The sequence below is a fragment of the Equus przewalskii genome, chromosome 15 (genome assembly GCF_037783145.1).
Source record: "Equus przewalskii isolate Varuska chromosome 15, EquPr2, whole genome shotgun sequence".
Lineage (NCBI taxonomy): Eukaryota > Metazoa > Chordata > Mammalia > Perissodactyla > Equidae > Equus > Equus przewalskii.
In genome coordinates this window covers 72,181,025-72,194,155 of record NC_091845.1, presented here as the reverse complement: position 1 = coordinate 72,194,155, position 13,131 = coordinate 72,181,025, and the positions used below count along the sequence as shown (strand labels likewise).

At 48.3% G+C, this 13,131-nt stretch overlaps 1 protein-coding gene across 1 annotated transcript in view; it reads right to left on the bottom strand.

Moving 5' to 3' along the window:
* EPHB1 (EPH receptor B1) overlaps positions 1 to 13,131 on the bottom strand; it is a 417,501-nt gene that overhangs the window by 77,398 nt on the left and 326,972 nt on the right. Inside the window, exons 7-9 of the mRNA XM_008512898.2 lie at positions 7,542 to 7,704; positions 3,166 to 3,274; positions 2,218 to 2,282 (exon numbers count right to left, since the gene is read on the bottom strand). Of these exons, the coding sequence (XP_008511120.1) occupies positions 2,218 to 2,282; positions 3,166 to 3,274; positions 7,542 to 7,704 (337 nt within the window). The remainder of the gene's footprint in view (positions 1 to 2,217; positions 2,283 to 3,165; positions 3,275 to 7,541; positions 7,705 to 13,131) is intronic.

The window sequence follows — 13,131 nt, the reverse complement described above, 5'->3', positions numbered from 1 at the left end:
GTCCCCAGCTGTCCTCACTGGTTGCAGCAAGGCCACTATTACTGCAGACTGGGTACTGGTTTTTCTGTGGGTCCTGGGAACCAGGGAAGCCTCCTTCTGTTGGTCACCTGTTGGAGGTGACAGAGGCCTCCAGAAGGGAGCTGTGAGCACTTGGGAAGTGTACCTCTGGGCACGTGGCGCCCTGTGGTGCGCCAGCACAGCCCATCCCTCCAGAGCAGTAGAATGGCCAGATCTCAGGTTTAAGTGGCCAAAAGGGCGCTAAGCTGCCCCAGACTTGATGCTTGGGGACCCTCTGTACCTGCCCAAGTAGTGATGACAAGGCTTAGCCTACATGCCTTTAAAAGGGCACCCTATTCTCACCTTTGGGCTTCTCTAGTCTTCAAAAAGGCATTTCTCCTTTTGAACTCAATTTTGCATCCCCTGCCTTCAGGCCAACATGGCCACCCCTAAATGTTTCATCCAAAGAGTTCACAGGATGCCAAATCTGAAATGGGCTTCACAGTGGTTCTCAACATGGCAAGGAGTCAGCCCAGAGCAGGGAGGGGGCAAGATCAGAATCCTGAGGCAGAGGCAGGAAGAAGGGGAGCTGGAGACAGCCTTCCAGGAAATTCTGATGCACCCTGGAGGGGGACCTTCACTTAGGAACCAGAGATACAATCAAAGTCTTTGTTTCCCAGCTGGGGAAGCTAAGGCCCTGCCCAGAAGGGTAAACACACAGGTTAACAGAAGTAGAAGTATCTGTAGATTTTGCAGTGAGGCAGAGTCAGGGCGTCGGAAAGGAGAGCCAAAACACTGAGGTTCCCCTCTGAGACCAGTGACATCTGGTTAAAATGGAGGCCCAGGGTAGCCTGGAGGGAGAAAGAGGGGAGCAAAAGGGACACTGGGTGGTCCTCCAAGCCCCCAGTTGGCTCTGCTGATTGTGGGGCTGCCCTGGACCACTGTGGGAGAGCCTCAGGGCCTCAGCCAGTGCTGAGCCCACACCTGCCTCCCAGGAACGACGGTGCAAAGCAGCAGCCCAGCTGCCAGGGGTCTGGTCCTCTACAAACCCTTGGCAGGGTCTTGGATCGAAAGCCCCTGGAGAACAAAGCCATATCTACAAAGTGGCCTTTGCACAGCCCGAGCCGGCACTGACCACACTACAACACAGCTCCTAGGTGGTGAAGCTGCGGTGGGGACGTCCTGGCCTCATCCTCCTGCCTCAGGGAACATAGGAGAAGGAAGGAGTTTGGTCCATGAGAACTCTGGCCTGCTAGTCCATTTTCACTCCAGAACCACTTGCCGGAGGCATGCTTAGTGTGTGTGTACGAGGTCTTTCCACGCTCACTGCTGAGTGAACAGGAAGAAAAGGGTTTACATTGCAACAGGGGGATTTAGGCGAGATGCGGCTCACAGAAGAAGCCTGTGACAGAGCACAGCACAAAGTGCTGGGACAGGTTTCCGAGGGCATCTGCAGAATTCAAAAGGAGTTATTTAGGAACAGAACACGTCTGCCGCGAGGATCTAAGCATACCGCTTTCTGGAGGCAGGAAGGGGGCCCAGCTGGCCTCCTGGGGCCTTTTTCAGATCCTGCAATGTTGTCATTACACAGATAAAAGACATAGGACTTCAGGTTGCACATTGATGAGGTGAAATTTTAGTTATAAAAGTATTATGTCTAGGTTTTTTAAAAAGAGAGGAATAAGATAATGAGTGAGAAAAACTTTTAAAGGTACTTCTTAAAAGAAAACACTTGGGAGATATCCCAACACTTGGGCCTCTTGGGCTCTGCTATCTTTTTAATTCCCTGCATTCATGTTCTCTGGCTTATCTATGACTTTGGTTAACACATTCCCCAGCCGCTCAACTGGATAAGATAAGGCAGAAGGTGTTAAGAGAGAACCCTCCATCTTTTCCCACTGAGTCTCATTTCAGGATTCATTGACTTGCTAAACCCAATCTTTTCCCTGCATTCGCTGTCCTATATGGGCTTATCAATGCACAAGATAATCTACCCGCCAGGCGTCCAATGAGTGCCCATAGTGGGCGGACAGCAGAGGAGGTGGGGAGCCTATGGTCCCTGGGGACCTGCAGAGAGAGGCAGTGGCTGGGGCATCAGGGACTGGAAGGGGGCTCGCAGTTGGGACCAGCCAGTCTGCCCATAAGGAACGCCCCACGCATTCGCCTGCTCTACTCAGCGGTTCGCCAGGAGTCAGGCAGTGGTGTCTGCTTTCTACTCACCTCGGCCCGTGCTGTAATGCTGCAGCTTATCGCTGTACACGGCCTCTTTGCTGTAAGCCCGTTTCCTGTGGGGACAAGGCAGAGGAGCTCTTTCAGCCAGGCACACCCCCACCGCTCTGCTCCAGGGAACTCCGCCCAAGCCTCCTGTCCTGATGGGGCTCACCCAGCATCTCCTGGGACTGGGAACTGCAACTCTCACTTTAGGTGTGGCTCCTGTAGTGGCCAGTGTTCTGGCTTGGCCACCACTGTGGGCAGCTCAGTCTGCTTTCAAGTCAAGGTCTTTCAGAGGCCAGGCAGGGCCATGGGTCCCCATCAGAGCTTGGGGCAGAGGCTTTGAAGATGCCTATTAGCATTCTGGCTGCACTGCAGAGCTGCTCGAGAGCGGCTGATTGGGGCTTTGCACAGCGGAATCTGGGCTAACCACCGAAGACAGTAGCAATAGTATTAAAAATTCACAAGGCCTTCAGGGCCGGCCCTTCTGCAGAACTCAGAGCTCCTCTTTTCTTCCTCAGCATCCATCCTGCCCATTTGCCTTGTGTCCTCTGCTGAGGCAGCCTTGGTTCTCTAACCAGAGGATGGGCTGTGACACAGGGGGTGATGCTTCAATGGGTCAAATGCAAGTTTGTAACTGTCACTCCAAAAAACCATTGTGTGTGTTAGGGGGGTGGGGTGCTAAAAGTCTTGGCTAAAATGAGGTTTGAGGATGGATGCTGTTTACTCAGAGTCTTGCCCAGCTCTCACAGAGGATTTTATCCCAGGCTTAGAGAAAATAAATAATCTGGAGAATTCTAGGCTGCCTGTGGATTGAGATGGAGTAATGATGGCGACTTTGAAAGTGTGTCCATGAATGGTCAGGCCCTGTCCAGTCTGCATGACCTGGGAGGGGGTCTGCACGTGGGGCTTCCTGGGTCTGAGGAGAGCAGGCAGGAATGGGAGGGGAGGACCTACCTGCTACAGACGATGGAGATGGCCACCAAGGACACGACGAACACGACCCCAGCCGCCGCCGAGCCAGCAATCAGGGGCAGCTGCTCCCTCAGCTCAGACTTGTAATCGTCTAGGTGAGAAAGAGCCATTAGAATCCTTCCTGTATGCCCTTTGCATACAGCTGGTACTCAATACATGATAGCGAAGACTATATATAGATGAGAGAGAGAGTACAGTTTCTATGCCTCACAGCTCTGAGTCTGATCAAAACAGTGAGTGATCTTTGTCACAAATAAAAACAAATGACAGTGACAACAATAAAAGCAAAATAGCAGTAACAGAATCTCAGAACTAAAAGCAGATGACATTGGTCCCCAGAGCAGAGGGGACTCCCAATCCGCATGCCCTCATTCGGAATGTCTCTTGAAGGACTGTCAGCCACGTTGAGAAAAAGTCTAACGGGGTAGGGGGTGCTGAGTATTTCCTGAAACACGAAGTTGTTGAAATGCAGCAGAGTCAGCAGATTCACTGAGCGGGTATTTCAGGAGTCCCTGCTGCCAGCACTGCAGCAGGTGCCGTGGAGGGTGAAGAAACACCGAGGAATGGCCCTGCCCTCTGAAGCTCCTTCTCAAGAAGAACAGGACCAAGCCTTCTGCCAAATGTTAGGTCCACGCTGTTCTATGCAGGGGAGCCGGAAGCCCCTGGGTCAGAGGCAGACAGGGCTCATCGAAACCCTGGCTTTACCATGTGCAACCTCCGTGATCTTGGACCAAGTATTTAGCGCCTCTGACCCTCAGACTCCTTATCTGTTAGACAAACTATGATGCACATTTCACGTGTCTAGCCTAGCATGGGTGCCCCAAATACTAATTATCTTTTCCTTAACCCATATATACCACCTGGCCCAGCTGGCTATTATTATTGTGGCTACTCTTTCACGTGATGTTAGGGAGCCGTTATCGGATGTTTAGGACCGAGGCATACGGAGGTCAAGCTATATACGCTCCATGACAATTAGGCTTGCCAGATAGAGCAAATGAAAATACCAGAGGGCCAGTTAAATTTGAATTTCAGGTAAACAACGAATAATGTTTTCGTATAAGTATGTCCCAAATATTGCATGGGAGATACTTATACGAAAACATTATTCACTCTTTATCTGGAACTCGAATTTAACGGGCCATCCCGTATTTTATCTGGCAACACTGATGACAGTCCTTCTTGGAGTGAGGTTCCCCATGCCCTCCATCAGCATCACCTGAGCCTGGTTACTAACCATGAGGATTTCTGGGCCCCTCCTCAGATCTGCTGAATCAGAACCTCTGGTGAAGAGCAGGGTGTCTGCGTGTTCACCAAACACTCCGGGTGATTCTTATTCTCCCCGATGTTTGGAAACCACCCTTCAACTCTGTGGGTGGAAGAGACTTCTAAGGACAAGGATGTTTTCTCCAAAAATCAATTTAAAGGGGCTGGCCCGGTGGCCGAGTGGTTAAGTTCGCACGCTCCGCTGCAGGCGGCCCAGTGTTTCGTCGGTTCGAATCCTGGGCGCGGACATGGCACTGCTCATCAAGCCACGCTGAGGCAGCGTCCCACATGCCACAACTAGAAGAACCCACAACGAAGAATACACAACTATGTACCGGGGGGCTTTGGGGAGAAAAAGGAAAAAAAAAAAATCAATTTAAAGACTGAAGGGAGTCTCAGCTTCCCTCTGCTGAGAGCTTTTTGTAATGTGTTTTAAAAAATTAATTTGGCAAAAAAAAAAAAAAATGAATGGAAAGAACCACAATAAGGAGTGCATGGCAGCAACTCTATAAGTTAAAAACTTCATAAAGCAGGGGCCAGCCCAGTGGCCTAAGTGGTTAAGTTTGCGTGCTCTGCTTCAGCAGCCTGGGGTTCATGGGTTTGAATCGCGGGTGTGTATCTGTACACCACTCATCAGGCCATGCTGTGGCAGCATCCCACATACAAAATGGAAGAAGACTGGCACGGATGTTAGCTCGGTGACAATCTTCCTCAAGCAAAAAGAGGAAGATTGGTAAGAGATGTTAGCTCAGGGCCAATCTTCCTCATCACAAAAAAAAAAACCCCAAAACTACATAAAGCAATGCGACCTTCAGCCTTTAAAATTGATTTATAGAGAGTGGGAATCTTCAAGAACAACATCCTTGTCTTTAGAAGTCTCTTTCTCCACCCATAGAGTTGAAGGATGGTTCCCAAGCATTGGGGAGAATAAGAATCACCCAGAGTGTTTGGGAACATGCAGACACCCTGCTTTATGAATTGTTTTAAAAAAAAAAAGTAGGCAGCGAAATCAAAGGTTAGCCCGATGTAGCTAAGAGCTGCCCGGGACCACAGTGGCTCTGCCCCCATGTGGAGGTCACCTGCCCAAAGTGTGGTCATTGACCCTGGGCAGGATCCCATAGGTCCTCCTCGTCCCAATGACCCCGTCATAGGTCAACCTTCAGACACACTTTTGTGCTGCTGACGGGGCCAGAGGCCTCAACAAACATGATTACTACTGACGTGTGAACCTCAGTCATTAAGATAAATACTCCTGAACTTGGCCACTTACCAAAACTCTCTTATATCTAGCCCCTCTTGGGTTTACAAAACTTAACTGCCAAATGTAAAAGGAACAGCCTTCTTGGGAGAAATTAGTTACTTCTTAATTTGTCTAGCAGAATTGCCAAGAGATCAGTGCTCAGAGCATTTTGAGTTTTGGGTTTTTAATCCTGTGTACCTCCTGATGCCAAAGTGCCCATAAAGCTAGACGGCCAGTGAGGTGCAAAGCGGGGACAGAGTCCGTGAAGAACAGAAGACAGTCTGTGCTCTTTTCACACCAACAGCATCGTTAATCTGAATGAACTGGCTCATCCTTCCATCCCATCCTACCCTCCTCAAAAGATGAGTGAAAGTTCACCTAAAATAAACTCAAAACAGGTTATATACTCTAATCCGACGGGAGTCAGACGGCCCACATTAAAGCATCCAGGTAAAAACCACTGGGAAGGGGGAGGCACCCCAGCAATCCCCCAGCTCGGGCCAGAGTCCTCACACTAGAATGCCCACCAGCACTGGCTTCTCTTACAATTCTTCAAGAAAACGAATGTTACGATTTTTTTTTGGTGAGGAAGATTGGCCCTGAGCTAACAGCTAACATCTGTGCCAATCTTCCTCTATTTTGTATATGAGACACTGCCGCAGCTTGGCTTGATGAGCAGTGTATAGGTCTGTGCCTGGGATCTGAGCCCATGAACCCCCGGCTGCTGAAGCAGAGCATGTGAATTTAACCACTATGCCACCGGGCTGGCCCCATGAATATTATGATTTTTATATGAGATCAATGATTTTTAAATCTTTCTGATGAATTTTTAAATTGTTAAAAAAATGTAATATGAGTTAATATAAAACCTCCAGGCCTATCAAGTGCCTAGTCAGAGAGTGCCGGCCTAAAAGAAAATGTTGTGTAAGGGTGGACTGTTTTCTGTGTAATTCAAATAACTAAGGAAAAACTAAAGGCTTTCAATTTGGGAGGTTGGGAATCGACTGACATTTGGAAAACTATCAGGAAACAGCTCACAAATGAATAAATAAATATAGATAGATAGGTAGATAGTAGATAGATAAGTGAATACATACACTCTGGTAAATGGCTAATGCATGCACAGACACACCATGCACGACGCTGGGGCTACAGGAGGATTGGATTTTCATAACTATTAAAAGAGGTGGTCTCTGGGGACAGAGGGAGAGTGATATAATAGGGAACTAATAAAGCCCAAGGGGAAGTATTTTTGGTGACAGACTTTCTGGGGAACAGTTTGGAAAACAGTGGCTGTTCTCTCTGCAGACACCTGAGCAGGACCTCCTGGAGGCCACACATGAAGCCGCTTCACGTATGCTGAGATGCATGGGACTGCCCCACCCCAAATGTTTCCCTCCACTTCCTTCCTGGAGCGCTCAGCTCAGGCGATGAGGCTGCAAGCTCAGGTCCCAGGCCCCAAGAACAGAGTGAAGTGAAAGTGAGGGTGAAACCAGAGGCATCTGAGCCCTGATCGAGAGGCAGGAGGGTGCAGGGACCCTTGAGATATGGGGAGTTCTCACTGCTATGCAAATGCAGGGCCACACGTGGTTGCCTCTCCGCTCATTGTACAGAAACCCTTCCAAGGCAAATCTGCTAGATGTTGGGAGCAAAACGGGCCAGACTTCAGACAAATGTCCTGCCTGGTAAATGGAGCAACTCTCCATGGCCCCACTGGGGGCAAACCCTTTGGAGGAATTCCATTGGAATCCAGTTAGAGATTGGCATTTTGGCTGTGAGTGTGGCTTCTTTGGGGCCTCTTCTCCTCCCCCAGCTGCCTGCCTTGTGCCTGGGTCACTGGTCCACCCCTTACCGTCCGTCAGAGTCTGGAAGCACATCTTGCCACTGAACTTGCCGTAGCCGGCCACGGTGCGGGCGCGCACCTGCACCACGTACACCATGCCCGGCCGCAGGCCATCGATACGCGCTGTGTTGGTCTGGCTCCTGGCCATGGAGGAGTTAAACTCATTGTGTTCCTAAAAATGAGCAAGGAGAAGGGGTCAGCAGTCTGCTCCTGAGCTCCCAGGCCCCATCAGTTCTTGATCCTACGGGTCTGCTAGAAGTTGTCACCAGCCCCAGGCCATCCCTCTGAATGGGGACAGAATGGCCTAGACCAAAAGAAGGAAAAATCAGCTCTGGACCATGGGGTGGTTATGCTCTGAAGAGATGGGTCTGAGCAATGGCTGAGCTCTCAGGGCCTGGCCAGGGGGCACAGAGTCATTTTCCGCTCCAGCCCCCTCCAGGGTTAAGAGGTAGAATAACAAGGCACATCCACCTTTGCAAAATCCTGTCTAGTCTCTGACCTCAGCAGAAGCAGACAGCAACATCCGGCCCTGCCTGCCTCTCTTTGTCTTGCCTCTGCCCAGCCCTGGTCTTCTCTCTCCTCACTCAAGATCTCCCTAGTCACTCCTGGTCCAGGTCACTCCTTAAGTGCCCTCAAGTCCTTAGGCAAATGGCTTTGCATCCACTCTGCTGAAGAGCTTGAGCCTATTCTGGACCATGTACCACACCTGCTTCTGCCTTCACCATGGCGTGTGTCTGTCTGGGTCCCCATCCTCCAGTTCCCTCTCCACCAGCATCTAGGGAGAGCCTGTCCCTTCTCCCCGGAGAGCAGGCCCTATGTCCTCATCCTCCCACTTACTCAGGGGGTTAGCCCACCCTCTTGTCTGTCACTCCCTCCAGCACCTTCTGCCCTGTCCCCTACAGTACCTGTTTCCTGCACGTGTGTCCTCTGGTGTGCACAGATGGTGCTCGTCTTTCTCATCCTCCTGACCCATCTGCCAGTCGTGAGTGTCCTGAACGTGCTCTTGCTGCCTCTCTTTGCTGCTGGCCTTATGTGACATGTGGTCTGTGCCTGGGCTTTTATAGTCTCCCACCTTTTCTGCCGCTCCCTCCCCACCAAATCCAAACTTCTTTTCTAAAAAAGATCTGTGACTTTCCCTAAAACTATTATCAGACAAAAACAAAACTCTTAAACATAGGTTTATAGGCCCTTCATAAGGATGTCAATTCCAGTCTCTCACATCCTCCTAAATCACCACCTGGCTGCCCCTCCAGCGACCAGGCCCCTGGCCACCAGGCCTTTTCTCAGGCTGTTTTCCCAGTCTGAAATGCCTCCCTCTGGGGCTCCTCTGAGCCCTCCAGCTTCCTTAAGCCTACACCCCTCAAGGTTTCCTCTTCTAGGAAATCTTCTCTCACTATTCCAGCCCATGGATTCTCTTCATTACCGTCCTTCATCATTACACCTCACCCTCAGCACCTTCATATACACCAGCCTGGTCTCCAGTCACCTCCATGTAAGCATCATGGGGCTGGTGGGTTATCTCCAAGCGTGCAGGAACGAAAGTTCAGAGGTGGGCCTGCCCCTTCTGCACCACGAATCTTTGAGCAAAATGGGGACATCAGTGAAAATGAAGAGCTTGGGTCACTGGGAGGAAGGCCCATGTCCAATGTGGAGATCTATGGTACTGTGATGAGTTCGAGGCACAATGGTCCAAGAGGCACGGTGACAAATGAGGGGAAGCTGATGATGAGAGGTCTGTAAGACACATCCTTAGTCAAACAACAGAAGAAACTCGGGGAGTTGAGCCAGGAGAAAAGAATACAGCACAATAATAAGATATTATCGTTGTCTTAAAACATGTGAAAGTCTACTTTGCAAAGGCAGACATGACCTGATGTGTGATCATTCATTCATTTGGCCAGGCAGTCACACTTACGACACACCACCATGTGCTAGGCCCTATACACGGGCTGTGGGTGTCAAGGTACAGTCTCTCTCCTCTGGGGACACAACATCTTGTGGGATGGACCAGAAAATAGACACATGATGACAGCAGTGCTGACTGAGTGACTTGGCAGAGGGCAGCTTAGGGGGATGTAAGGAATATCAGAGGGTCACCCAGCCCAGACTGATAAGGAGGCTGGGAGGGGCTCAGAAAAAGGGTGACATGAGTTGTCATGAAAGACGAAAGAAATTAGCCACATGGATGAATGTGGGGAGTGAGAACTTAAAAGGATATCCCATGAGAACAGAATAAAACAAGCAAAAACAAGGCCTAAAAGAATTCAGGATCCTGCAGTAACTGGGTGTATCTGGAGTGTGGGTGGCATAGAGGGTGGTGATGAATGATTTGGAAGCACTTGTAAGGGACCACAGGTTGGACGCCAGCTCAGAGAGACAGCTGAAAGTTACAAAGAGGCCCATGGTCCCCCTGATGGAGGGGCTATCCATTGGCCTCTGGGAGAGACTGTCTGGGGAAAGACTATCCATCCATCACGTGATCTGTTTAAAAAGAGGCGGATCCCACCACCACCACTGCCAATCAGGGATTCTGCAGAAAGAAGGCTGTCTACTGTGGAAGGGATGCCATCTAGAATTTTGGTCTTTACTATCCTGACATGCTGGAGAGCTGAAACTATGAAAATCATCTCATCACCTTCCAAATGAGGACAAAATCCAGACGACTGTCTGAATTCTCTGGTTTTACTGGAATCTGATGGAAATATGTGCTGTTTGAAATAAATGAAGCATTGACTTGGCAGCTCTTTTACTGAAAACTGTGTTTTGGTGTATTGGCATTTGGACTGTGAGGAAAAACCATTAACCCATAATCACTTTATAGTCCAAACATTCAAGAATTTCAGTGATTAAAATGGGTATCAGTCCTTGTTCTCTTCAAAACCATTAATCAACGTCAAGCAAATGAGTGAGAGTGAAGAGTAAGGATTTTTTTTTCTTTTTGGTCGCTTATGACTGATTTTATAAGTGTGTGGGAGATAGAAGCTGCAGCTGTTGGAGGCAGAGACCATGTCTCCCTATTTCGCCTTCCCCAACATGTGGCACAGAGCTTGTACTGCCTGGGTGCTCAACCACTCAGTGCTAAGTGGATGACTAAACAGCACACTTCAGACCAGTTATCTGAACCAATCGATTGAGAACAAGATACTGCCAAGGTCTGAAAGGGTTTCTATGAGAAAATGAGCCTAAAATTTGAAGGGTAGAAATTCCCAAGGCCTAAACCAGCCCATTCTGGCCTAGACAGTTATTATGAAGAGTCAGTCAACGTCTAAATGCTTAATCATGAAGACAGCTGAGAGCAGATGTAGATGTTCCTCCCATGGTTTGCCTACAAGCGCTGACACCAGAAGTGAAAAGTGCTACAAGACAGTAAGCAAGAGAGAATGATGAATGGAAACATATTAAAATGGGGAAGGAGATGAACATGGAGAGGCTCTGGGAGCATCAGCAGCTTGATGGCATCTCAGCTCTCTATTAATGAGCTGTGGGAGGAGGCGAAAGCCTCATTGATTTCATTCACAGAGATGAAATTGAAAGGTGTCCCAAGCACAAACCGAGAGGGTGATATGGGGCAAGAGACCCAGGGAGGGTTGTCAGGGCTTGGGAAACTAGTGCATGGCCAGCTACTTGTTTTTGTAAATAAAGTTTTATTGGAACCCAGCCACACCCTTCTATTGACGTATTACCTATGGCTGCTTTCCTGCTACAAAGGCAGAGTTGAGTAGTTGGGACAGAGACTGTATGGCCCACAAGCCTAAAATATTTACTATCTGGCCCTTTACAGAAAAACTTTGCTGACTCCTGGTTTAGAAGAAGTGGCACAGCATGGAGGAATGGTGAGTTTTGTTTCTTTGGACTAAATCCAGGACATCTACCGGGCTGAGTTCTATTTGTGTTTGCATCTTCTTAAGACCAGGATTCCATGGCCTCACGGAGCAGGTAGGCATACCGTTCTGGTTACAAGCATTTGGATTTAAAATTAAGATACAATCTCTTATTTCCGGGGCCACACTAATTTCAAGATCCTCAGCATCAATATGATTACATCCAGTCTTATACTGAGCTCAGAAATACACTGAAATACAATAAAAATGTCTATAGTTCTGGCTCTGTGACTCCATAGCTGTGACCTGTGTGGTCATGAGTAAGTTGTTTAACCTTTCTGTGACTTACTTCCATCATCTACAAATTGGTTATACCTGGCTTTCAAGTGTCCTTCTTTCATTTCTTTCAAGGATCGGAACTAATATATCTGTGAAGATCTGGCACATAATAGATACTCAATATGTGATGAATTATTATCATTGTGGTTATTATTTCAAAATACCCTCACAAGGTAATGTCTTTTCTTTAGTCATATTAGAAATGGTCAAAGCAATGTAACGGATTTTATAGTCAAGCACTTTATAAGTGGAGGAGAGTTTTATAGTAATATACCGAACGGTAACCAATGCTTCAGCAAAAAAGCCTTCTGTGTTCCCAAGGAAAACATTCTGTCCTCCCAAGTGGGGACAATAATATGCTTCACTGAGGTGTGGAAGCTGCCTCAGGCATTGAGCTGCTGTGCATGTGTGTCTGTTAATAATTAGTATAAATTACTGAGAAGTAAGGATGTGGCCTGAAATGGGAGAATAAGGTTCCTTCAGAGCATCAGAAGTTGAGGTTAATTACAGTGTTTTGAGGGAGGAGGTTTGCATGTACGGGGAAAGGCAGTGGAGAGCCTGGGCGTTGGTTAGGGAGCTAGGAGCCAAGGGACACAGGCACGATTGTTTCGGTTCGGAGCCTGTCATTAAGCCCATCACTGCCCCAGGGTGACTGCCCTTGGCATGGCAGATGAGGAGGAGGGTAGGTGGTCTTCCATGCATTCAGCCCCTTCCCAGCACCCCGACTTGCTTCAGGGCAAAGAACTAGGCTATAGGCTCACTTCTAAGCTGTGTGACTGACGGCAAGTTTTTCTTTCTTTTTTTTTTTTTTAACTTCTTTGTGCATCGGTTTCTTTACCCATAGCAATGATACTAATGTTTACCACACTGTGTTGTGAGGGGGAAAGGAGATACTATTTATAAAGCCCCTGGCATCCAATAGGGCCACAGTAGGGAGAAATTATTATTTTTCTAAGATGAACTACAACGCTCAAGTTCATGTGTGTGTGGGAAGGGCGGCTGGATGGAACCTTATGAGTGACTCTGACATCACATCATAGACTGGCCACACACGATACTCTATTGAACCTGTAGGTCAACTTTGGTGATGAAATGAGGCCATGTGGTCAAGTGGTCTGAGCAGACTGGTCCAAAACATTTTGGAAAGTCAGCATTTACTTTATTAACTGATAAAAAAAAATCTAAGGCCCCAAATTCAAAGCTGAATGGATATAACGGCTGCTTATGAATCCAAATGGTTTAAATTACCCCCAGTTCACTGAATTACCTGAATCAAGAGTCTACAAAACCCAATATTCTCTAAATGAATAGAATGCTGCCTAATCCTCACCTTGCTTGCAAATTCGGCTGTAATGGCTGAGGGGCACACTTCCTCACAAACTAGACTCGTGATCCATCTGGCTCTCCACTTTCAGGAAGGTAAATTGCTACCATTTTAT